Source organism: Nerophis lumbriciformis, linkage group LG09 (genome assembly GCF_033978685.3).
Source record: "Nerophis lumbriciformis linkage group LG09, RoL_Nlum_v2.1, whole genome shotgun sequence".
Taxonomy (NCBI): Eukaryota; Metazoa; Chordata; class Actinopteri; order Syngnathiformes; family Syngnathidae; genus Nerophis; species Nerophis lumbriciformis.
The window spans coordinates 5877501-5904892 of NC_084556.2; the positions used below are offsets into that span (position 1 = coordinate 5877501).

Here is a 27392-nt window from a genome sequence, read left to right on the forward strand (position 1 = left end):
TCTTGTACCCGTGATCTTGTCCTTTCGGTCATAACCCAAAGCTCATGACCATAGGTAAGGATGGGAACGTAGATCAACCGGTAAATTGAGAGCTTTGCCTTCCGGCTCAGCTCCCTCTTCACCACAACGATTCGATACAGCGTCCGCATTACTGAAGACGCCGCACCGATCTCACGATCCACTCTTCCCTCACTCGTGAATAAGACTCCGAGGTACTTGAACTCCTCCACTTGGGGCAGGGTCTCTTCCCCAACCCGGAGATGGCATACCACCCTTTTCCGGGCGAGAACCATGGACCTGTATGTACTTTTTTTTTTTTTTTTTAAAGTTAAAGTTAAAGTACCAATGATTGTCACACACACACTAGGTGTGGTGAAATTTGTCCTCTGCATTTGACCCATCCCCTTGATCACCCCCTGGGAGGTGAGGGGAGCAGTGGGCAGCAGCGGTGCCCCGCCCGGGAATCATTTTTGGTGATTTAACCCCCAATTCCAACCCTTGATGCTGAGTGCCAAGCAGGGAGGTAATGGGTCCCATTTTTATAGTCTTTGGTATGACTCGACAAGACCTAAGTCAAAATAATAAGCGTAAATTATATTTTCTTCGCCCTCAAAAATGTAAAGAATAAAATAACTTTTTTAGGGAACACATTTTAATAATGAAATGAACAACAATATATATTTTTCCATAGCAAAATATAATATCTAAACCAGGTGTGTCAAACTCATTTCAGCTGTGGGGCTGCATGGAGGAGAATCTTTTCCCACGCGGTCCAGACTGGTAAAATCATTGCATAATAACTTGAAAATAAAGGCAACGTCAACATGTTTTGTTTTTGTTTTACTTTGGCCAAAAGTCGAACAAGCACATTCTTAAATGTGTACACATTACAAATAATCCCCGAGGCAAAACACTTCAAGTTAGGAAAACATTTGTGCAGTTTCGAAAACACAATGAACTTAGAAAGTGCCATTAGACTTTAAGCACTTCCTGTTCAGCATTCTCATGTTGGCAGTTCACTATTAAAGATGTGTTTGGAAAAGCAATTGAGTTGTTTCCTCAAACCGCCACATTGGCGAAATCTACAACTCAACACATTCAAATATTACAATTATTAATTGTCAAAATGACACCATTGATAGCCGAATTAAAGGTAACATAACTACAAATGTAACCAATGTAGATTGAAGCATACAATAAAATAGAACAAAGACAACACATGTAGAAAAACATTTTTACAATGGAGTTCAGGGTGCACATCGTGCATTCAACCGAATGCAAGCGCAGCACGAAACTCTAACTACAAAGATCAAGTTGACTTAAATCTTTGCATTTTACTGTTTCGCTATTCCATCCGTCAAGTGGCTAATTCAAATTTAAAGAAGGTATTGTGTATTGCTACAGCATTAGTCTGCTGCCAGCCACACCAAGAGCAGCTAATTGCTTGACTGGAGTAGCGGCAGCCAATCCAGAGGGCACTAAAAGTCAGCTGACACGTCATCTTAAACAGTGTGATGTGTGACCTGAGTTACAGTTTAATTGTTATTTCGAAAATCCAGTGGACACATTTAGAACAGCAGTTTCTTTTGAACATGTTTACAGTTTCACATTCTAACATGTCCGAAAAAGAGTATGAAGAAGTGGAGTTATTTAATCCTACCCCTTTTCAGATATACTTTATTAAAAAATAATTTATTTTTGTAAAATTAAGTAAGGTAACATAACTACAAACTTAACCAATGTGAACATGGTAGATTGAAGCATACAATAAAATAGAACAAAGACAAAACATGTAGAAACACACATTTTTACAATGGAGTTCAGGGTGCACATCGTGGATTCAACCAATTACAAGCGCTGCACGGAACTCTAACTACAAAGATCAAGTAGATTTAAGTCTTTGCATCTTACGGTTTTATTATTCTATCCGCGAAGTGGGTAATTTACAATTATGTTTACAATTACAGTGATGTTTCGAACGTGTTTACAGTTACATGTTTACATTTTCACATTCTAACATGTCCGAAAAAGAGTATGAAGGAGTGGAGTTATTTAATCCTACCCCTTTTCAGACATACTTTATTAAAAAGTAATTTATTCTCGTAAAATTAAGTAAGGTAACATAACTACAAACTTAACCAATTGAAGCATACATTAAAATAGAGCAAAGACAAAACATGTAGAAACACACATTTTTACAATGGAGTTCAGTGTGCACATCGTGGATTCAACCGATTGCAAGCGCTGCACGGAACTCTAACTACAAAGATCAAGTTGACTTAAGTCTTTGCATCTTACCGTTTCGTTATTCTATCCGTGAAGTGGGTAATTTACAATTATGTTTACAATGACAGCGATGTTTCGAACATGTTTACAGTTTCACATTCAAACATGTCCGAAAAAGAGTATGAAGAAGTGGAGTTATTTAATCCTACCCCTTTTCAGACATACTTTATTAAAAAGTAATTTATTCTCAGAAATTTAAGTAAGGTAACATTACTACAAACTTAACCAATGTGAACATGGTAGATTAAAGCATACTATAAAATAGAACAAAGACAACACATGTAGAAACACACATTTTTACAATGGAGTTCAGGGTGCACATCGTGCATTCAACCGATTGCAAGCGCTGCACGGAACTCTAACTACAAAGATCAAGTTGATTTAAGTCTTTGCATCTTACGGTTTTGTTATTCTATCCGTGAAGTGGGTAATTTACAATTATGTTTACAATTACAGTGATGTTTCGAACGTGTTTACAGTTACATGTTTACATTTTCACATTCTAACATGTCCGAAAAAGAGTATGAAGAAGTGGAGTTATTTAATCCTACCCCTTTTCAGACATACTTTATTAAAAAGTAATTTATTCTCGTAAAATTAAGTAAGGTAACATAACTACAAACTTAACCAATGTGAACATGGTAGATTGAAGCATACAATAAAATAGAGCAAAGACAAAACATTTTTACAATGGAGTTCAGTGTGCGCATCGTGGATTCAACCGATTGCAAGCGCTGCACAGATCTCTAACTACAAAGATCAAGTTGACTTAAGTCTTTGCATCTTACCGTTTCGTTATTCTATCCGTGAAGTGGGTAATTTACAATTATGTTTACAATGACAGCGATGTTTCGAACATGTTTACAGTTTCACATTCAAACATGTCCGAAAAAGAGTATGAAGAAGTGGAGTTATTTAATCCTACCCCTTTTCAGACATACTTTATTAAAAAGTAATTTATTCTCAGAAATTTAAGTAAGGTAACATTACTGCAAACTTAACCAATGTGAACATGGTAGATTAAAGCATACTATAAAATAGAACAAAGACAACACATGTAGAAACACACATTTTTACAATGGAGTTCAGGGTGCACATCGTGCATTCAACCAATTGCAAGCGCTGCACAGAACTCTAACTACAAAGATCAAGTTGACTTAAGTCTTTGCATCTTACCGTTTCGTTATTCTATCCGTGAAGTGGGTAATTTACAATTATGTTTACAATTACAGTGATGTTTCGAACGTGTTTACAGTTACATGTTTACATTTTCACATTCTAACATGTCCGAAAAAGAGTATGAAGGAGTGGAGTTATTTAATCCGACCCCTTTTCAGACATACTTTATTAAAAAGTAATTTATTCTCGTAAAATTAAGTAAGGTAACATAACTACAAACTTAACCAATGTGAACATGGTAGGTTGAAGCATACAATAAAATAGAGCAAAGACAAAACATTTTTACAATGGAGTTCAGTGTGCGCATCGTGGATTCCACCGATTGCAAGCGCTGCACAGATCTCTAACTACAAAGATCAAGTTGACTTAAGTCTTTGCATCTTACCGTTTCGTTATTCTATCCGTGAAGTGGGTAATTTACAATTATGTTTACAATTACAGTGATGTTTCGAACGTGTTTACAGTTACATGTTTACATTTTCACATTCTAACATGTCCGAAAAAGAGTATGAAGGAGTGGAGTTATTTAATCCTACCCCTTTTCAGACATACTTTATTAAAAAGTAATTTATTCTCGTAAAATTAAGTAAGGTAACATAACTACAAACTTAACCAATTGAAGCATACATTAAAATAGAGCAAAGACAAAACATGTAGAAACACACATTTTTACAATGGAGTTCAGTGTGCACATCGTGGATTCAACCGATTGCAAGCGCTGCACGGAACTCTAACTACAAAGATCAAGTTGACTTAAGTCTTTGCATCTTACCGTTTCGTTATTCTATCCGTGAAGTGGGTAATTTACAATTATGTTTACAATGACAGCGATGTTTCGAACATGTTTACAGTTTCACATTCAAACATGTCCGAAAAAGAGTATGAAGAAGTGGAGTTATTTAATCCTACCCCTTTTCAGACATACTTTATTAAAAAGTAATTTATTCTCAGAAATTTAAGTAAGGTAACATTACTACAAACTTAACCAATGTGAACATGGTAGATTAAAGCATACTATAAAATAGAACAAAGACAACACATGTAGAAACACACATTTTTACAATGGAGTTCAGGGTGCACATCGTGCATTCAACCGATTGCAAGGGCTGCACGGATCTCTAACTACGGTACAAAGATCAAGTTGATTTAAGTCTTTGCATCTTACGGTTTTGTTATTCCATCCGTGAAGTGGGTATTTTACAATTATGTTTACAATTACAGCAGTGTTTCGAACGTGTTTACAGTTTCACATTCAAACATGTCCGAAAAAGAGTATGAAGAAGTGGAGTTATTTAATCCTACCCCCTTTTCAGACATACTTTATTAAAAAGTAATTTATTCTCTTAAATTTAAGTAAGGTAACATAACTACAAACTTAACCAATGTGAACATGGTAGATTAAAGCATACTATAAAATAGAACAAAGACAACACATGTAGAAACACACATTTTTACAATGGAGTTCAGGGTGCACATCGTGCATTCAACCGATTGCAAGCGCTGCACGGAACTCTAACTACAAAGATCAAGTTGATTTAAGTCTTTGCATCTTACGGTTTTGTTATTCCATCCGTGAAGTGGGTAATTTACAATTATGTTTACAATGACAGCGATGTTTCAAACGTGTTTACAGTTTCACATTCAAACATGTCCGAAAAAGAGTATGAAGAAGTGGAGTTATTTAATCCGACCCCTTTTCAGACATACTTTATTAAAAAGTAATTTATTCTCAGAAATTTAAGTAAGGTAACATTACTACAAACTTAATCAATGTGAACATGGTAGATTAAAGCATACTATAAAATAGAACAAAGACAACACATGTAGAAACACACATTTTTACAATGGAGTTCAGGGTGCACATCGTGCATTCAACCGATTGCAAGCGCTGCACGGAACTCTAACTACAAAGATCAAGTTGATTTAAGTCTTTGCATCTTACGGTTTTATTATTCTATCCGCGAAGTGGGTAATTTACAATTATGTTTACAATTACAGTGATGTTTCGAACGTGTTTACAGTTACATGTTTACATTTTCACATTCTAACATGTCCGAAAAAGAGTATGAAGAAGTGGAGTTATTTAATACTACCACTTTTCAGACATACTTTATTAAAAAGTAATTTATTCTCGTAAAATTAAGTAAGGAAACATAACTACAAACTTAACCAATGTGAACATGGTAGATTGAAGCATACAGTAAAATAGAGCAAAGACAAAACATGTAGAAACACACATTTTTACAATGGAGTTCAGGGTGCACATCGTGCATTCAACCGATTGCAAGCTCTGCACGGAACTCTAACTACAAAGATCAAGTTGATTTAAGTCTTTGCATCTTACGGTTTTGTTATTCTATCCGTGAAGTGGGTAATTTACAATTATGTTTACAATTACAGCAGTGTTTCGAACGTGTTTACAGTTTCACATTCAAACATGTCCGAAAAAGAGTATGAAGAAGTGGAGTTATTTAATCCTACCCCCTTTTCAGACATACTTTATTAAAAAGTAATTTATTCTCGTAAAATTAAGTAAGGAAACATAACTACAAACTTAACCAATGTGAACATGGTAGATTGAAGCATACTATAAAATAGAACAAAGACAACACATGTAGAAACACACATTTTTACAATGGAGTTCAGGGTGCACATCGTGCATTCAACCGATTGCAAGCGCTGCACGGAACTCTAACTACAAAGATCAAGTTGATTTAAGTCTTTGCATCTTACTGTTTTGTAATTCTATCCGTGAAGTGGGTAATTTACACTTATGTTTACAATTACAGTGATGTTTCGAACGTGTTTACAGTTACATGTTTACAGTTTCACATTCTAACATGTCCGAAAAAGAGTATGAAGAAGTGGAGTTATTTAATCCTACCCCTTTTCAGACATACAGTACTTCATTGAAAAGTCATTTATTCTCGTAAAATTAAGTAAGGTAACATAACTACAAACTTAACCAATGTGAACATGGTAGATTGAAGCATACAATAAAATAGAGCAAAGACAAAACATGTAGAAACACACATTTTTACAATGGAGTTCAGGGTGCACATCGTGGATTCAACCGATTGCAAGCGCTGCACGGAACTCTAACTACAAAGATCAAATTGACTTTAGTCTTTGCATCTTACCGTTTCGTTATTCTATCTATGAAGTGGGTAATTTACAATTATGTTTACAATTACAGCGATGTTTCGAACATGTTTACAGTTTCACATTCAAACATATCTGAAAAAGAGTATGAAGAAGTGGAGTTATTTAATCCTACCCTCTTTTCAGACATACTTTATTAAAAAGTAATTTATTCTCGTAAATTTAAGTCAGGTAACATAACTACAAACTTAACCAATGTGAACATGGTAGATTGAAGCATACAGTAAAATAGAGCAAAGACAAAACATGTAGAAACACACATTTTTACAATGGAGTTCAGGGTGCACATCGTGCATTCAACCGATTGCAAGCTCTGCACGGAACTCTAACTACAAAGATCAAGTTGATTTAAGTCTTTGCATCTTACGGTTTTGTTATTCTATCCGTGAAGTGGGTAATTTACAATTATGTTTACAATTAGTGATGTTTCGAACGTGTTTACAGTTTTACATTCTAACATGTCCGAAAAAGAGTATGAAGAAGTGGAGTTATCTAATCCTACCCCCTTTTCAGACATACTTTATTAAAAAGTAATTTATTCTCGTAAAATTAAGTAAGGTAACATAACTACAAACTTAACCAATTGAAGCATACATTAAAATAGAGCAAAGACAAAACATGTAGAAACACACATTTTTACAATGGAGTTCAGTGTGCACATCGTGGATTCAACCGATTGCAAGCGCTGCACGGAACTCTAACTACAAAGATCAAGTTGATTTAAGTCTTTGCATCTTACCGTTTCGTTATTCTATCCGTGAAGTGGGTAATTTACAATTATGTTTACAATGACAGCGATGTTTCGAACATGTTTACAGTTTCACATTCAAACATGTCCGAAAAAGAGTATGAAGAAGTGGAGTTATTTAATCCTACCCCCTTTTCAGACATACTTTATTAAAAAGTAATTTATTCTCGTAAATTTAAGTAAGGTAACATAACTACAAACTTAACCAATGTGAACATGGTAGATTAAAGCATACTATAAAATAGAACAAAGACAACACATGTAGAAACACACATTTTTACAATGGAGTTCAGGGTGCACATCGTGCATTCAACCGATTGCAAGCGCTGCACGGAACTCTAACTACAAAGATCAAGTTGATTTAAGTCTTTGCATCTTACGGTTTTATTATTCTATCCGTGAAGTGGGTAATTTACAATTATGTTTACAATTACAGTGATGTTTCGAACGTGTTTACAGTTACATGTTTACATTTTCACATTCTAACATGTCCGAAAAAGAGTATGAAGAAGTGGAGTTATTTAATACTACCACTTTTCAGACATACTTTATTAAAAAGTAATTTATTCTCAGAAATTTAAGTAAGGTAACATTACTACAAACTTAACCAATGTGAACATGGTAGATTAAAGCATACTATAAAATAGAACAAAGACAACACATGTAGAAACACACATTTTTACAATGAAGTTCAGGGTGCACATCGTGCATTCAACCGATTGCAAGCTTTGCACGGAACTCTAACTACAAAGATCAAGTTGACTTAAGTCTTTGCATCTTACCGTTTCGTTATTCTATCCGTGAAGTGGGTAATTTACAATTATGTTTACAATTACAGTGATGTTTCGAACGTGTTTACAGTTTCACATTCAAACATGTCCGAAAAAGAGTATGAAGAAGTGGAGTTATCTAATCCTACCCCCTTTTCAGACATACTTTATTAAAAAGTAATTTATTCTCGTAAAATTAAGTAATATATAAAAAAACATAAGTTGCTTGTTTGCATAATAGTATTTTTATTCTCCTAAAACTGCGAGTTTACCGTCGTAATGTAACCACCTGACTGTGAAGACATCGCACCTCTCGCTAAAAGTGTCAAATTTGTTCTTGTAATATTCTCATAGAATTCATAGTTTATAATCGAAAAATGACAATTTGTTTCTAGTAAATTGGCAACATTTCCTCAGACAGTAGGACCACCTATTGACATTTTCATGTAACAACACACAATGAGTGGTGGAAACAACACAAAGGGCCTCTTGAGGCGTATTGTTGGTTAATTTACGAAAACTTGACATCGCTAATGGCGTAAGCAGCTTCCATTCATCTCGCTGGCACTATTTTTTATTTATTTTTTTAGAGCATTATTAAAGGCTAATGAATGAGCTGATGTTTACAATAACAAGGCTCGTTATTCATCTCCCTGCGCAGATACAAATGGAAGTGATTATCTTCTCTGCAGCTTGGCCAGATTTTGCACTGTAATCTTAAAAAAAACAAACTAAAATCAAGCGTACCCATGTACAAAGAACATCAGGTTCCACGCTGACACTTTGTGGATCTTCTTCATGCATGCAACACAACAACAAGGTCTCCTGGCCTGCACTGGCTCTTTGTTAGCCTCCTGCGGAATTGCTCGCTCGCTGCGTTTTCCTGCAAGCGGAGCTTTAGACCCTAATGAGAAGAGACATTCTTCTTCTGGCGCGAGGAGGAAAAAAAACAGAAATATCCAGCCTGTTTTCAGGAAGGAACGGGCGAAGGTAAACTTCCCCTGACCTGAGCTAAAGAGTGTGTTTGACAGAGACAGAGAGCCTCCATGTCTCATTGCTTTTACCTCTACGGCTTTAAATGAATGACTAGCAGTCTGCTGTGGACCAAACTCACTTACCTTCTAAGTGGCGCAATAAGTAACTGTCCTGGAGGTAACCTCAACATAGATCTTGATTTATAGATACAATATCATACATACGCATGATGTATTATATTGTTTTTTTGCATCACTCAAAGCTAAACCGAAGACAGACTGCATTTTCCCCCCGAGGCTCATTTTATGCCGACTCATTATCCAAAGAGCATTCAGGCCAAAAAACACTCAAACTTCTGACATTTTACAAAAAATATACATTTTACAGGAAAAAGGTTGCCATTTTTTGACAATGCGGTTTGCAGGGAATCAAAGAAAAATATGAAGAGGATAAATACATCATTTTATGATAACAAGTTGTAATTTTTGCGATTAAACAAAGTTGTAAATGTACAATAGTAGTAGTGTTAGTGTAAACATGAAGTCGTAATCCTTAAGTGATACTGTAGTAATTTTACGATAAAAAGTTATAATTTACAGTGAAAAATATGTAATTTTACCAGTAAAAATGTGTAAATTTAAGGTAATAATAGTACTATGTATTATAACAATGTCGTAATTCTACAGTAATACGACTATAGTTTTATCTAAAAAAGTAATAATTTTACAAAGAAATGTTTATACGAATACTACGTAAAATTGACGTAATATTAAAATAAATACTCTGCATTCACTGTTTTGTGTTAATAGAACCCAGTTGTAGCTGGGATGCGTTGTCTTTAATCTCCTTTCTAATGAGTTCAATTTTCTTATTAAACAAATTCATAAAGTCATCTGCCGAGTGGGTGGAGCTATTTGGAGGAGTGCCTTGTTGGGTTAGCGATGCTACTGTACTAAACAAAAATTTAGGGTCGTTTTTGTTGAGGCGGATGAGATTTGAGTAATATTTAGCTTTAGCTAAGGTAAGCATGCGTTCATACGATATTAAACTATCACTCCATGCTTGATGGAAAACCTCAAGCTTGGTCGCGCGCTATTTGCGTTCCAACTTTCTACATGATAATTTATGAGCTCTAGTTTCTTCTGTAAACCATGGGGTGCACCTTTTAGGGGCCCTTTTTTGTTTTAGCGGTGCTATACTATCAATGGTTTCGCGCAGGGCATTGTCAAAGTTGTTAGTGAGGTTATCAATAGAGCCGACATAATTTGGGAATGGTGCCATTACCGAAGGCAGTAGGTCAGCAAGAGTCATCGTTGTAGCAGCATTAATGTGACGGCTGCTATAGCAGTTATTATTATTATTAGCTTGTTGACAATGAGTCAGAACTTCGAATTTTATAAGGTAATGATCGGACATTACTTTAGTATACGGGAGTACCATAACTTTGGAGGTGGTGACACCCCTGACCAGCACGAGATCTATCGTATTACCGTTGCGATGCGTAGGTTCATTTATTATTTGTGTAAGACCACAGCTATCAATTATAGTCTGGAGCGCACTGAGGGTCCGATGGGGTATTCATATGGATATTAAAGTCCCCCATTATGATTATATTGTCGGCGTGCGTCACTAGATCAGCAACGAACTCTGAGAATTCATTGATAAAGTCCGAGTAGGGCCCTGGGGGGCGGTAGATAACAGCCAGGTCGAGAGGCAGCGGTGCGACAGACCTCATAGTAAGCACCTCAAACGATTTGTATTTATTATTTAGGTTAGGGGTAAGGTTAAAGTTTTCATTCTATATTAGTGCGACCCCCCCCACCCCTTTTGAGGGGACGGGCCATATGTGCATTCGTATAGTTAGGAGGAGATGCCTCATTTAGCGCAGAAAAAATTATATCAAAAAGAATAACACTTACAAAAAATGCAATATTAAAATAATTTTTGTATTATTATAGATTCGTAATCCTAAAGTAATACTGTTATAATTTTACAATGAAAACACTTTAATTTTACCGGTAATAGCAATATTAAAATAATAACATCGTATTGTATTGTAAATTGTGTTGTATTGTAATGTCCTGTCTTGTAAATGTCCAGTATTATTATGCATTTTAAAATCTACTGCTTTTATATTTCCTGTATTTTATATTATTACTTTAAACTGTTTTATATTTTAATTTTTTATCCTGTAAAGCGTCTTTGAGTACTCTGAAAAGCACTATACCAAATAAAATGTATTATTATTATTATTGTAAGTATTTATTTAGGAAAAAAAAGAAGAAAAAAAGAGAGAAACAGAGTAAAAGAGAGTAATAAAAAAAAAAAATTAACAGCATAGTGATGTTTTGACCATGTTTATAGTTACATGTTTACAGTTTCACATTCCAACATGTCCAAAAAAGGGTATGAAGAAGTGGAGTTATTTAATCCTATAATTTTACAAAGAAAAATACTGTAATTTTACCAGTAAATAGTTGTAAATTTAAGTAATATTATTAGTAGTATGTGTTATTACGAAGTCGTAATACTACAGCAAAACTGTTGGAATTTTACGGAAAAAAGACCATTTAAAGAGTGAAAAGTTCTAAATTTAATATAGTATTATTATAGAGTTTTAATCCGAAAGTAATACCGTTATAACATTTTACAATGAAAAAAGATGTAAAAAAGTAAAAAATTGTAAATTTAAGATTGTATTATTAGTACTATGTATTATTCTGAAGTCTTAATCCTAAAGTAATGCTGTTGTAATTTTACAATAAAAAGTTATAATTTTACAATGAAAAAGATGCAATTTAAACAGTGAACATGTGTAAATATAAGATAGTATTAAAAGTACAATGTATTATTACAGACTCCTAATCCTAAGGTAATGCTGTTGTAATTTTATGACAAAAAGTTACATTTTTAAAATGAAAAAAGCTGTAATTAAACCAGCAAAAACTTTTAGGTGTAGAATCAGTAGTACTATGTATTATTATGAAATCATAATCCTAAAGTAATACTGATGCAATTTTACGCCAAACAAAGTCATAACTACACTAAATTTAATAGCAACATATTATTTTTCCTGGTATAAAGTTGTATTTTTACGATAAAATTATTTTCTGAAAAAGGGGGAATTTTACAAAAACAAGCAGTAATTTTACAGGAATAAATGTTTAGCAAGACAAGTTTGTTAAAACAAAGTGGTAGTGTGTAAGAAAAAAAGTTGTAATTTGACAAAAAATAAAATAAATTTCACAGGGCGATGAGTTGGAATTGGACTAAAATAAAGTCACACTTTAAGGGAAATAAAATTGCAATTTTACAGGAACAGAATGTTGTAAAGGTTTATGGAAAAATGACATTTTATGTGAAAAAGTTAAGCTTAAAAGAAACCAAATTACAATTTCACAAGAAAAACAAGAATGAGTGTTTCCTATTTCTTTGAAATGTTCTTTAGGGAATTGAAGTCCTAATTTTACGAGAAAAATCTTTTTTTTTTTTTTTTTTTTTACAAAAGTAAGGTTTGAATTTAAGAGAAATTTTAAAGAACAAACTCAACAATAATAATTATATTGCAAGCAAGAAAAAAGTCATCATTTAGGCAAATCAAGTCTGTAGTGTAAAAGAAATAATGAGGCAAATGTAATTTCATAATAAAAACTTTAATTTGCAGGAAAAACAGTATTATTATTATTTTTATTTTTTTTTACAAGATTTAATACATTTTTCCACCAGACTAAGGATTTATGGAATTAAGTTGAAATGCAATTTATTTTATTTTACTCTTACAGGATTTCAAGAGGACAATTTTATGACCAGCATAACATTTTAGGGAATAAAGTTGTAATTTAATTCTATTTTAATTTTATAGGACAGACATTTTAATTTTACAAGAATAAAGCTGTGCATTATACAATACATATATTTACGGGAACAAGCTTAAAATAATAAAGTTTTTAAAATTTTAGAGGACTCAAATATTTTATAATAATGATTTGTAATTCGACAAAAATATATGGACAAAAATATTAAGACAGAAAGGTTTTAATTTTGAGGTAACAATCACATTACAAGAATTGTTTTTCTGACAATAAGTTTGTGATTTACAATATAATATAATATGATATAATATACTATAACATGATATATATATGCACAGTATAAATAATGATGTAATATTGAAAAAAAAAACAGTCTCGCAACTGTAAAATTATAAAAAAATAATATTAGAGGGAAAAAAAACAAGTTGAAAAAACATCAACATTTTACAAGAAAAAAAGCAGTAATATATAAAAGTAAATGTAGGATATTACGGAAAAAAAGTTACATTTTACCAAAATAAAGAAGTCTGAACCACTAAGGGTATGGCATCAATGAGGAGATTACGGGCTGTCCTCCGTTCTTTCATGATGATATTTTTGCATTCTTGTCATGCGTGGAGCAGTAACAAACAGGCCCACAACACTTCATTTAGGAGATGTTTAATGGCGGCATTAACACTCGCGCGCTTGGCTGCTGTCCTCGCTGCTGGAGTACATCACCAAAAACCATTTCATACCCTGGCTGAATACAAACGGCGTGTTTAAGGAGCACTTTGAGCGATGGCGGTATTTCCAATAACCCTGGGCGCTTGGAAAACATCTTGCATATGTTCTTCCACCGCCAGCATATAAGCGCCTATGGATAGTGCATCATCTGGGCATGCTAAAAGCGCCAGTGCTAAATCCACATTTTAGCGCCGTCTGCTAAATACTCTTCTTGTTAGAGTACAGCAGAGCATCATAATTGTGCTTGTGTCACCTCCACCAGCGAGCGCTACGCAGCCAGTGGTCACGCAGGGACATGGTCGCTATTCTGCCAATTTGCATCAATGTTAAAATAAAGGACGTTCTACAAGACATCGCATTCCCGCACAATTACTTGTGTAAGACCCGATTTTTGCTGTTGATCAGTACCTGAAACAAGACTCGAAATTCACAGTAAAAACACGCATTTGATATTAATTATAGAGCGCACTTAAAATCCTTTTTTTTCCCTCAAAACTTGACAGTGCTCCTTATTACCCGGTGCGCCCAATGTACGGAATAAGTTTGGTTGAGCTTACCCACCTCGAAGCTATTTTATTTGGTACATGGTGTAATGATAAGTGTGACCAGTAGATGGCAGTCAAACATAAGAGATATGTGTAGGCTGCACTGTGAGGGCAATATGACTCAAGTAAACAACACCAACATATTATATGTTGCATTGAAAATATAGAACATTACACACGGCGCTCAAAAATCTATCAAAATGTTTTAGTACGACTTTGGTAAGCTATGAAGCCGCACCGCTTGATGTGCTTCAACATATGAGTATTATTATGGTGTGTATAAGGTAAGACATATCTGGCGTTTTGTTTCGCAAAATTATGTAAAAAGTAACTTTTCTTACCTTCTGGTACCTGCTGATCTGGATTTGGGATCTGCATACATCCTGAAAATTTACGCGCGTCAGTCTTTGTAGTCCGTGCCGACCCCGTAGTCGATAAATTTCTTCTTTTTCTCTATCTTCTTGTTATGGGACATTCATCTATTTCTAATATAAAGTAGTGTAAAGTTCTTGCTTATATCTGTCAGTAAACTTGCAGAGTTATACAGAGTACCCGTAGTTTTTGGTACCGGTTCTCAATTGGGTCGTTCCAGGTGGACCGTTAAGATTCTGGACGAATGATACGGCTATCGGTATTTCTTTTTATCCAGCTGGCCGTCATAATTATGACACGGCGTGGCGCCGTTGGGAGAGTGGCCGTGCCAGCAACCTGAGGGTTCCTGGTTCGATCCCCACCTTCTACCAACCTAGTCACGTCCGTTGTGTCCTTGAGCGAGACACTTCACCCTTGCTCCTGATGGGTGGTGGTTAGGGCCTTGCATGGCAGCTCCCAACCATCAGTGTGTGAATGGGTGTGTGAATGGGTGAATGTGGAAATAGTGTCAAAGCGCTTTGAGTACCTTGAAGGTAGAAAAGCGCTATATAAGTTGTCACATTGACGCATTAAAAAAATGTGTATTTTGTATGATATATCTGTTAAAAGTCTGCATAAATACATGAATATTATTTCCTGCTAAGTGTAATTGAAAACTAATAATTTATTTAATTTATAATGCACTTTGTATATTATTGGTTAAATATTTATTATTTTTGTTGTTGTTTTACTTTTGTAGTTGTATGTAGAAAAAAACCTAGTTTCAGTACAAAAACATGAAAGTGAGCCGTACTATATTAAAAACAACTAAAAGCTGCTTTGGAGGGGAATGCTGTGTTGAAAAAAACAAGGTAGAAATATTAGAAGCCCAGTGATGGATCTGTGGGGTTTTTACAAGATGATGAAACATAGTGTAAGACTTAAAAAGCAGTAAAATACTTTCCTGCTGTGAGATGTTACATGATGTTGCTGGTCTACAACCCATCCATCCATCTTCTTCCGCTTATCCGAGGTCGGGTCGCGGGGGCAGCAGCCTAAGCAGGGAAGCCCAGACTTCCCTCTCCCCAGCCACTTCGTCCAGCTCCTCCCGGGGAATCCCGAGGCGTTCCCAGGCCAGCCGGGAGACATAGTCTTCCCAACGTGTCCTGGGTCTTCCTCGTGGCCTCCTACCGGTTGGACATGCCCTAAACACCTCCTTAGGGAGGCGCTCGGGTGGCATCCTGACCAGATGCCCGAGCCACCTCATCTGGCTCCTCTCGATGTGGAGGAGCAGCGGCTTTACTTTGAGCTCCCCCCGGATGGCAGAGCTTCTCACCCTATCTCTAAGGGAGAGCCCCGCCACCCGGCGGAGGAAACTCATTTCGGCCGCTTGTACCCGTGATCTTGTCCTTTCGGTCATAACCCAAAGCTCATGACCATAGGTGAGGATGGGAACGTAGATCGACCGGTAAATTGAGAGCTTTGCCTTCCGGCTCAGCTCCTTCTTCACCACAACGGATCGATACAGCGTCCGCATTACTGAAGACGCCGCACCGATCCGCCTGTCGATCTCACGATCCACTCTTCCCTCACTCGTGAACAAGACTCCGAGGTACTTGAACTCCTCCACTTGGGGCAAGATCTCCTCCCCAACCCGGAGATGGCACTCCACCCTTTTCCGGGCGAGAACCATGGACTCGGACTTGGAGGTGCTGATTCTCATCCCAGTCGCTTCACACTCAGCTGCGAACCGATCCAGTGAGAGCTGAAGATCCTGGCCAGATGAAGCCATCAGGACCAAATCATCTGCAAAAAGCAGAGACCTAATCCTGCAGCCACCAAACCGGATCCCCTCAACGCCTTGACTGCGCCTAGAAATTCTGTCCATAAAAGTTATGAACAGAATCGGTGACAAAGGGCAGCCTTGGCGGAGTCCAACCCTCACCGGAAACGTGTCCGACTTACTGCCGGTAATGCGAACCAAGCAGGTCTACAACCTCTTGTGCTAATAAAACATGCCTTTTTTCTTTATTTACACCGAATTACATAGAGTACCGATAAAAGTATTGATGAATATCGGTATCGATAACGAATATCGGATACAATCCTAACGAAACACATCCCCACCGACCGCAGGGCCCTATGTACAGCTGCGTATAGAGAGAGGTGGACCTGCTTTTACGTCACAGGTCGATTTCTTTCTCCTAAATTTGTAACTCTGAGAAAAGAAAATGACCAAAAACCAGTGGTTCTCCTACATGGTTGCAAAAAAGTTGGTGATCACTTTGTTTGTTGTACGGTAAAGCGGTATTAGTATAGTACCGCGATACTAATGAATCATATTCGGTACTATACTGCCTCTAAAAAGTACCAGTCAACCCCACCCCCTCGTCGTCGTCACGTCGTGACATTGCTGGTTTACGAGCAGAGGAGCATGTTCGGCAGCGCACAATCACGGAGTACTTACAAGCAGTTACAGTGTGTCGACAGAAAAGGGAGAACGGACGCATTTTGGCTTAAAAACTAAAGATGAAGGTGAAGTTATAACACTGAAACGCCCTCAGGAAGAGGTGCTTTAAGACATGGCGAGCTAGCTAGCAGGTAAAGTCCATCCGCAGCCTGCAGTGATTTAGTTACTTCTAAATCACTAATCCTCGTCCCCATGGCGACGAATAAAGTATGTTTCATCCCTGCAGGACCAGGAATAGCTAAACATTTTTCACTACACACCGTAGCTCACCGGTGTCATAATGTATACAAACGCCATGGGTGGATCTACACCGTGGAGTTTACAGTTACGGTAGCACATTTAGCCGCGAACGGGCTAACATCTTGACTAACGTGTTACACGTCCGATTCGCCCAGCGACTCTCTGTCGGAGTATCAGCGCTGGGGTCCAGTGCACCACAGTTTTGTATTGTCGCTCGGTCCTTCGGCGGAGTGCTTTGAAAGCTACCGGACCGCTGGTTTTCCCCGCCCGGACTGTTTACAGTGGCGCCGGGGGAGGGAAGTGAGCAGGCGGGCGAGCGAGGGAGGCAGGGAAGGAGGGAGGAAGAGCTTGTGCGGGTATCGTGGAAAAGCGGCAAAATGTTTCTCTGCTTGCATCACGCAAGTGACGTCAATGCATACTTGCCAACCTTGAGACCTCCGAATTCGGGAGATGGGGGGGGATGGGGTGGATGGGGGTGTTTTTGTAGCCCGGAAGAGTTAGGGCTGCAAAGGATTCTGGGTATTTGTTCTGTTGTGTTACGGTGCGGATGTTCTCCTGAAATGTGTTTGTCATTCTTGTTTGGTGTGGGTTCACAGTGTGGCGTATATTTGTAACAGTATTAAAGTTGTTTGTAAGACCACCCTCAGTGTGACCTGTATGGCTGTTGCTCACGTATGTCTTGCAGTCACTTGTGTGTGCTTGCAGTGGCCGCATACAACATGTGACTGGGCCGGCACGCTGTTTGTATGGAGAAAAAGACGGCGCGACGACAGGTTATAGAGGACACTAAAGGTAGTGCCATCACAGCATGCTCTCAATATTGTCGAGAGCCATACACCACACCGTGATTGGTAGATTCCTTCAGCTCCGCACACAACGCTATCAAGCGGCATTCATTTAAAACGTGCGGGCCGCACTAACATTAAACTTTCATATTAAGGTGAGGGCCGCAAAATAACGTCTCGCGGGCCGCGTGTCTGAGACCCCTGATCTACGCCTAACATCCACTGTAATGATACCAAGTATAGCAGCGTGTCTAGTCGATACTACTATTTTTACATCGATATTTTCTTTCTTTTGTTTGTAAAAAATGTATATTATGTTAATAAACTCAGGAAATATATCCCTGGACACATGAGGACTTTGAATATGACCAATGTATGATCCTGTAACTACTTGGTATCGGATTGATACCCAAATTGGTGGAATCATCCTAAACTAATGTAAAGTATCCAAAAAACAGAAGAATAAGTGATTATTACATTTTAACAGAAGTGTAGATAGAACATGTTAAAAGAGAAAGTAAGCAGATATTAACAGTAAATGAACAAGTAGATTAATAATCCATTTTCTACCACTTGTCCTTAATAATGTTGACAAAATAACAGAATAGAAAATGACACAATATGTTACTGCATATGTCAGCAGACTAATTAGGAGCCTTTTTTTGCTTACTTACTAATAAAAGACAAGTTGTCTTGTATGTTCACTATTTTATTTAAGGACAAACTTGCAATAAGAAACATATGTTTAATGTACCGTAACATTTTTTGTTAAAATAAAGCCAATAATGCCATTTTTTGTGGTCCCCTTTATTTAGAAAAGTACCGAAAAGTATCAAAATACATTTTAGTACTTGTAACCAAAATATTGGTATCGGGACAACACTATTAGTCTGGTGCATACAAGTCATCGGAATAAGAATGATCCAATATGGCGTGAAAGTTGGGTCTTACCTTCTGTCGGGCAGAATGGGCACCCTCCATCCCTTGATGAAGCTCAGGTTGTTGTCCGACAGCTCCACCTGCAGGGGCAGCTTGGGCACCCACACGGTCAGCTCCAGGGGCGCGCTCAGGTGCTCGTAGCTGAAGATGACCCTGGCGTTCATGGAGCCCCGCGTCTCCTTGCCGTTGACGAACACGTAGTCACAATTCATGGAGACCTGACGGGGAACACAGGGTCAGAAGTCAGAGACCTGTCTATATGGTAATGGTCACCTCCATGAAGCGGCGCGTGGTGATATACGTCGGGGTAGCGGACGCATCTGTCGGCGTTGCAATTCATCCGCTCCCTCAAGGTTGACTCGTTGATGGCGCACAACGAAGAGACAAAAGGTTGTTAGCTCCCGTAACAGCCGCTTTTAGAACTGTAGCAGACATGCCACATGGTGGAAGGTAACTTCTGTCAGCACACCTCCAATGCAGCAACATGATGAACCAACATAAGGCTAATCAGTCCTTCTCAAATAGTGGGGTGGACGGGTGACCCCAGGGAAGTAATTGGAGCCTTAAATAGGTAAATAATTCAAAACAACATTGATTCATTATTATTTTTTGAGCATTATTATTATTTAATTTTGTTTTACTTTTAAAACTGAAATCTTCAGATCAACTTCAGAGCTATCCGTGGATTATAACTTTTTATATTTTCTAATGTTTTTTTTGTTTCTTTTATGCACTTTTAGTCAAAGAAAAACTTTGTATTTTAATTGCCAAAAACACATGATATGCAACATTTTCCCCAAAAAATATTTCAAAGTTTAAAGGCCAACTGAAATGCGATTTTCTTATTCAAACGGGGATAGCAGGTCCATTCTGTGTGTCATACTTGATCATTTCGCGATATTGCCATATTTTTGCTGAAAGGATTTAGTAGAGAACATCGACGATAAAGTTCGCAACTTTTGGTCGTTGATAAAAAAGCCTTGCCTGTACCGGAAGTAAATGATAAATAATGATAAATGGGTTGTACTTGTATAGCGCTTTTCTACCTTCAAGGTACTCAAAGCGCTTTGACACTACTTCCACATTTACCCATTCACACACACATCCACACACTGATGGAGGGAGCTGCCATGCAAGGCGCTAACCAGCACCCATCAGGAGCAAGGGTGAAGTGTCTTGCTCAGGACACAACGGGCATGACGAGGTTGGTACTAGGTGGGGATTGAACCAGGGGCCCTCGGGTCGCGCACGGCCATTCTTCCACTGCGCCACGCCGCCCCTAGCAGACGAGTAGCGTGACGTCACAGGTTGTGGAGCTCCTCACATCCGCACATTGTTTACAATCATGGCCACCAGCAGCGAGAGCGAATCGGACCGAGAAAGCGACGATTTCCCCATTAATTTGAGCGAGGATGAAAGATTTGTGGATGAGGAAAGTGAGAGTGAAGGACTAGAGGGCAGTGAGATCGATTCAGATAGGGAAGATGCTGTGAGAGGCGTGTGGGACCTGATATTCAGCTGGGAATGACTAAAACAGTAAATAAACAAAAGACATATATATACTCTATTAGCCACAACATAACCAGGCTTATATTTAATATGCCACAAATTAATCCCGCATAACAAACACCTCCCACCTCCTGTCCATATAACCCGCCAATACAACTCAAACACCTGCACAACACACTCAATCCCACAGCCCAAAGTACCGTTCACCTCGCCAAAGTTCATACAGCACATATATTTCCCCAAAGTCCCCAAAGTTAAGTACGTGACATGCACATAGCGGCACGCACGTACGGGCAAGCGATCAAATGTTTGGAATCCGCAGCTGCATGCATACTCACGGTACCGTGTCTGCGTATCCAACTCAAAGTCCTCCTGGTAAGAGTCTCTGTTGTCCCAGGTCTCCACAGGCCAATGGTAAAGCTTGACTGTCATCTTTCGGGAATGTAAACAATGAAACACCAGCTGTGTTTGTGTTGCTGCAGCCGCCCGCAATACACCGCTTCCCACCTACAGCTTTCTTCTTTGCTGTCTCCATTGTTCATTGAACAAATTGCAAAAGATTCACCAACACAGATGTCCAGAATACTGTGGAATTTTGCGATGAAAACAGACGACTTAATAGCTGGCCACCATGCTGTCCCAAAATGTCCTCTACAATCCGTGACGTCACGCGCAGGTGTCATCATACCGAGACGTTTTCAGCAGGATATTTCGCGCGAAATTTAAAATTGCACTTTAGTAAACTAACCCGGCCGTATTGGCATGTGTTGCAATGTTAAGATTTCATCATTGATATATAAACTATCAGACTGCGTGGTCGGTAGTAGTGGGTTTCAGTAGGCCTTTAATATTTGATGTAAAGTAATTGGAACCTTAAATACGTCAATTAGAATCACGTTTCAAACCCCGCTTCGGAAATCTGCGCACGACAAAATGTGCTCCATGTAGCCATTATTCCTGACTCTCATGTGATACTCATTTTTGTTTTTTAGGTTCAAGTGTTATATTGTGCTACTGAGTTTATGCTGATGATCAATTTCAATGTATTATTATTTATTGAGTTCATTTAAAGGGAAACTGCACTATTTTTTTTTATTTTGTATTTTTTTTTAGAATTTTGCCTATTGTTCACAATTGTAAGAGACAAGAAGACAACATTTATTTTTTTGCATTCTAACAAGTAAAAATCGTCTCCTTCGACAAAACCCAAAACCAGTGAAGTTGGAAAGTTGTGTAAATGATAAATAAAAACAGAATACAAAGATTTGCAAATCCTTTTCAACCTATATTCAATTGAATAGACTGCAAAGACAAGATTGCTAACGTTCGAACTGGAAAACTTTGTTATTCTTTGCAAATATTAGCTCATTTGGAATTTGATGCCTGCAACATGTTTCAAAAAAGCTGGCACAAGTGGCAAAAAAACTAAGAAAGTTGAGGAATGGTCATCAAACACTTATTTGGAACATCCCACAGGTGAACAGGCTAATTGGGAACAGGTGGGTGCCATGATTGGGTATAAAAGCAGCTTCCATGAAATGCTCAGTCATTCACAAACAAGGATGGGGCAAGGGTCACCACTTTGTGAACAATTGCCTGAGCAAATTGTCGAACAGTTTAAGAACATTTCTCAACGAGCTATTGCAAGGAATTCAGGGATTTCACCATCTACTGTCGGTAATATCATAAAAAGGTTCAGAGAATCTGGAGAAATCACTGCATGTAAGCAATGATATTACGGACCTTGGATCCCTCAGGCGGTACTGCATCAAAAAGCGACATCGGTGTGTAAAGGACATCACCACATGGAACACTTCAGAAAACCACTGTCAGTAACTACAGTTCGTCGCTACATCTGTAAGTGCAAGTTAAAACTCTACTATGCAAAGCGAACGCCATTCCTCAACAACACCCAGAAACGCCGCCGGCTCCACTGGGCCCGAGCTCATCTAGGACGGACTGATGCAAAGTGGAAAAGTTGTCTGTGGTCTGACGAGTTCACATTTCAAATCGCTTTTGGAAACTGTTTACATCGTGTCCTCCGGAACAAAGAGGAAAATAACCATCCAGAGGTTATAGGCGCAAAGTTCATCCATCTGTGATGGTACGGGGGTGTATTAGTGCCCAAGACATGGGTAATTTACACATCTGTGACGGCACCATTAATGCTGAAAGGTACATACAGGTTTTGGAGCAACAAATGTTGCCAATCGAAGCAACGTTATCATGGACGCCCCTGCTTATTTCAGCAAGACAATGCCAAGCCACGTGTTACAACAACGTGGCTTCATAGTAAAAAATAGTGCGGGTACTAGACTGGTCCAGACCTGTCTGCCAATGAAAATGTGTCACGCAATATGAAGCCTAAAATACCACAATGGAGACTGTTGAACAACTTAAGATGTACATCAAGCAAGAATGTGAAAGAATTCCATCTGAAAAGCTTCAAAAATTGGTCTCCTCAGTTCCCAAACGTTTACTGAGTGTTGTTAAAGGGGAACATTATCACCTTGATGTTGCAGAAAAAAGACCATATATTTTTTTAACCGATTTCCGTGACGTCACATCGGGAAGCAATCCGCCATTTTCTCAAACACATTACAAACACCGAGTCAAATCAGCTCTGTTATTTTCCGTTTTTTCGACCGTTTTCCGTACCTTGGAGACATCATGCCTCGTCGGTGTGTTGTCGGAGGGTGTAACAACACGAACAGGGACGGATTCAAGTTGCGCCAGTGGCCCAAAGATGCGAAAGTGGCAAGAAATTGGACGTTTGTTCCGCACACTTTACCGACGAAAGCTATGCTACGACAGAGATGGCAAGAATGTGTGGATATCCTGCGACACTCAAAGCAGATGCATTTCCAACGATAAAGTCAAAGAAATCTGCCGCCAGACCCCCATTGAATCTGCCGGAGTGTGTGAGCAATTCAGGGACAAAGGACCTCGGTAGCACGGCAAGCAATGGCGGCAGTTTGTTCCCGCAAACGAGCGAGCTAAACCCCCTGGATGTCTTGGCTCACACCGTCCCTTATGCCACCGAAGATGATCAAGAGAAGAATATCGACCCTAGCTTCCCTGGCCTGCTGACATCAACTCCAAAACTGGACAGATCAGCTTTCAGGAAAAGAGAGCGGATGAGGGTATGTCTACAGAATATATGAATTGATGAAAATTGGGCTGTCTGCACTCTCAAAGTGCATGTTGTTGCCAAATGTATTTCATATGCTGTAAACCTAGTTCATAGTTGTTAGTTTCCTTTAATGCCAAACAAACACATACCAATCGTTGGTTAGAAGGCGATCACCGAATTCGTCCTCGCTTTCTCCCGTGTCGCTGGCTGTCGTGTCGTTTTTGTCGGTTTCGCTTGCATTCGGTTCAAACCGATATGGCTCAATAGCTTCAGTTTCTTCTTCAATTTCGTTTTCGCTACCTGCTTCCACACTACAACCATCCGTTTCAATACATGCGTAATCTGTTGAATCGCTTAAGCCGCTGAAATCCGAGTCTGAATCCGAGCTAATGTCGCTGTAGCTTGCTGTTCTATGCGCCATGTTTGTTTGTGTTGGCATCACTATGTGACGTCACAGGAAAATGGACGGGTGTTTATAACGATGGTTAAAATCAGGCACTTTGAAGCTTTTTTTTAGGAATATTGCGTGATGGGTAAAATTTTGAAAAAAAACTTTGAAAAATAAAATAAGCCACTGGGAACTGATTTTTAATGGTTTTAACCCTTCTGAAATTGTGATAATGTTCCCCTTTAAAAGGAAAGGCCATGTAACACAGTGGTAAAAATTCCCCTGTGCCAACTTTTTTGCAATGTGCTGACGCCGTAGTTTGGATAGCTATGGACTAGAGCATTAACCATTGTAGAATAATAAAAGCGTTGCTCACTCGAAGGAGAGAAGCTGCTTCCTTGAGGGGAATTAATTCACTTAATGTTACGGAATAAATGTGGGAGAGGCCCCCTACGGTGGCGTCACCTTTATGTACCCCCGCGCCTCTTCCATCGCCCACGAAGGCAGCACTCGCCCCTGCGATGTCGTCTCCGCCCCAGCAATCTGCTGGCACCGGGGAGGATGCCACAGCGCATTAGCGGCGGCGTGGCACCTCCGCGTGGGAATCTCCCCCCCGCGGGGCAACCTCTGATAGCCGCCGTCGCTAACAGCTTCTGACTCGCAATTAGCAGGCCAAGTTTATCAGCAGAAAATGGCCGCGGGAGCTGAAGCGGCACCGTGGCGAGGGTTGTGGTGGCGGGTTTGGTTGTATTTTAAGTGCATGTCAAGTTGGACTCCTGCAGCAGCAAGCCTGGCCGCCCATTGATCACGCCGGCCTCGGCCGTTGTCTTGAATTACTTCTTTTCCTTGCCTGGCCGCGTCCTGCAGATACACCGCGGCCCACGGAGCAACGGCTGCCAACGCGGAAGGTCAAACTCTGCAAAATTGCATTAACAGGCGTAGAAGGAAGATGGCTGCTTTTTTTTCCTACTGTACTTCTCCTATCCCCTCAAGCCTTGAGGGAGGGGGGGGGTGTATATATAGTACATTACCCAGACCCCCCCCCCTCCCCCCTTGGTTATGATGTATCCCCTGCCCCATGAAGACTCGCCAGCCCGACCTCCATTTGCAGGAGATTAGATCCTCTGATTACAACGCCTGCTGCCTCCCACCACTGGATGAACCCGAGATGGGAGCTCAGAAACCCTGAAAATCTTTTGCAAATTAATAATTGAGTGCTAAGTGGGTGGGGGAGGGGGCATGTATTTATGATAAATCCAATAGAAGTGAAGACGAGGCCAGTTTCCATCAGTTGGATTCATATCACAGCACACCAAAAAGACCCGTTTACTGTAAATATACCCGGGTTAATAATAGCCTCCACCTTTGTTTGTGTCTTGGTTTTTTCCTGTCTTGTGAATTGCATGTTTTAGTTTGAAAAGTAACTCTCCTCTCGTTTCAGGTCACTTGCCCTTCCTTTTGTGTCATCAGTCTGACGTCATCCCTGTTCCCTGATTGTTTCCACCTGTTCCCCATTACCCTCATGTGTCTTATAAGCCCACGCCTCCCTTTGTTCTGTGCCAGATTGTCTCGTGTATTCGTGCCTCTCTAGCATCCTGTCCATGCCGTGTTTCGTCTCACGTTTGTATACCTTGATCCTGAACTCCTTCGTTGATATTTTGAGTTTTCTATTTCTCCTCCTCAGCAGAGTGATTTAGTGTTATTTAGTTTTACAGCCGAAGTGGTTAGATTTCAGTTTTTCTAATAGTACTTTCTTTCCTCAAATTTTTGAGTGACATTTTTTGTTAACATTTATTAGATTAGAGAAAGTGTAGATTTTTCATAGCCATTGCTTCTTCCTCCTGTTGGAGCGTTTTGTGTTTATATAAGTTTCATAGAATATACGTCGCCAATTATAGTTCGTCATTGTTTTTGTGTTTTCCTCCTTTCGGAGTGATTTTTGGTTGTTCCTTTTTTTTTTTGGAACCTTTTTTGCCGACTAGTTAAGTTATTGTAGATTTTGAATTGCCCTGACTCTGGAGGTGAAAGGAAGCTTTCAAAATAAAAGCCTGCCGAAATATTCCCTACTCTGCATCTGAGTCCTATCCTTTTGACCAAACCTGACAGTTTACCTAAACCGCCAAGCGTAAGAGGATTATTATTATTATTTTTTTGTACTTTCATCATGATTTGTAATGCATGAGACTATAATTGTTACAACACAGCAGCAATAGAACCAATGTTGTAGTTAGGGATGTCCGATGATATCGGACTGCCGATATTATCGGCCCATAAGTGCTTTAAAATGTAATATCGGAAATTATCGGTATTGGTTTAAAAATTATTTTTTCTTAAAACGCCGCTGTGTACACGGACGTAGGGAGAAGTACAGAGCGCCAATAAACCTTACAGGCACTTCCTTTGCGTGCCGGCCCAGTCACATTATATCCACGGCTTTTCACACACACAAGTGAATGCAAATCATACTTGGTCAACAGCCATACAGGTCACACTGAAGGTGGCCGTATAAACAACTTTAACACTGTTACAAATATGCGCCACACTGTGAACCCACACCAAACAAGAATGACAAACACATTTCGGGAGAACATCCGCACCGTAACGCAACATAAACACAACAGAACAAATACCCAGAACCCCTTGCAGCACTAACTCTTCCGGGACGCTACAATATACACCCCCCGCAACCCCCCCAACCTCAACCTCCTCATGCTCTCTCAGGGAGAGCATATCCCAAATTACAACTTCTGTTTTGAGGCATGTTAAAAATAATAATGCACTTTGTGACTTCAATAATAAATATGGCAGTGCCATGTTGGCATTTTTTTCCTCATAACTTGAGTTGATTTATTTTGGAAAACCTTGTTACATTGTTTAATGCATCTAGCGGGGCATCAAAACAAAGTTAGGCATAATAACATATTAATTCCACGTCTGGTTGATATCAGTATCGGTAGTTAAGAGTTGGACAATATCGAAATATCATCAACAAAGCCATTATCGGACATCTCTAGTTGTAATAGTTGTCAAGCAAAAGCTGCTCAGTCGGCATTAACAGTGCGGACAAGTTCACCGTACACAACGGCAAAGTGGCGGCGTTTTAAAGGTAGACTAGAATCTGTGCAATTACGGCAATGCCACCGCTGACAAGCCGCAAACACGTGCGAGTCGAACTGAAATGCATACATGCAGTTAGCCATGCTATCATGCTAATGCTAACATGCAAACACTTAGTATGTGTCACGTACCAAGTTACATGACTCTGGGGTGAACGGTTGCAAAATGAGTTAGAAAAATGTTAGCATGCTAACACTTAGCATATGTCACATACCAAGATATATGACTTTGGGGTGAATGGTTGCAAAATGAGTTAA

General features: G+C 38.9%; 1 protein-coding gene across 2 annotated transcripts in view; it reads right to left on the reverse strand.

The window, feature by feature from the left end:
- Positions 1 to 27392, reverse strand: part of tmem132e (transmembrane protein 132E) — a 1169142-nt gene that overhangs the window by 49687 nt on the left and 1092063 nt on the right. For both annotated transcript variants that reach the window (XM_061962728.2, XM_061962727.2), the window contains exon 6: positions 19001 to 19206. In XM_061962728.2, the coding sequence (XP_061818712.2) occupies positions 19001 to 19206 (206 nt within the window). The remainder of the gene's footprint in view (positions 1 to 19000; positions 19207 to 27392) is intronic.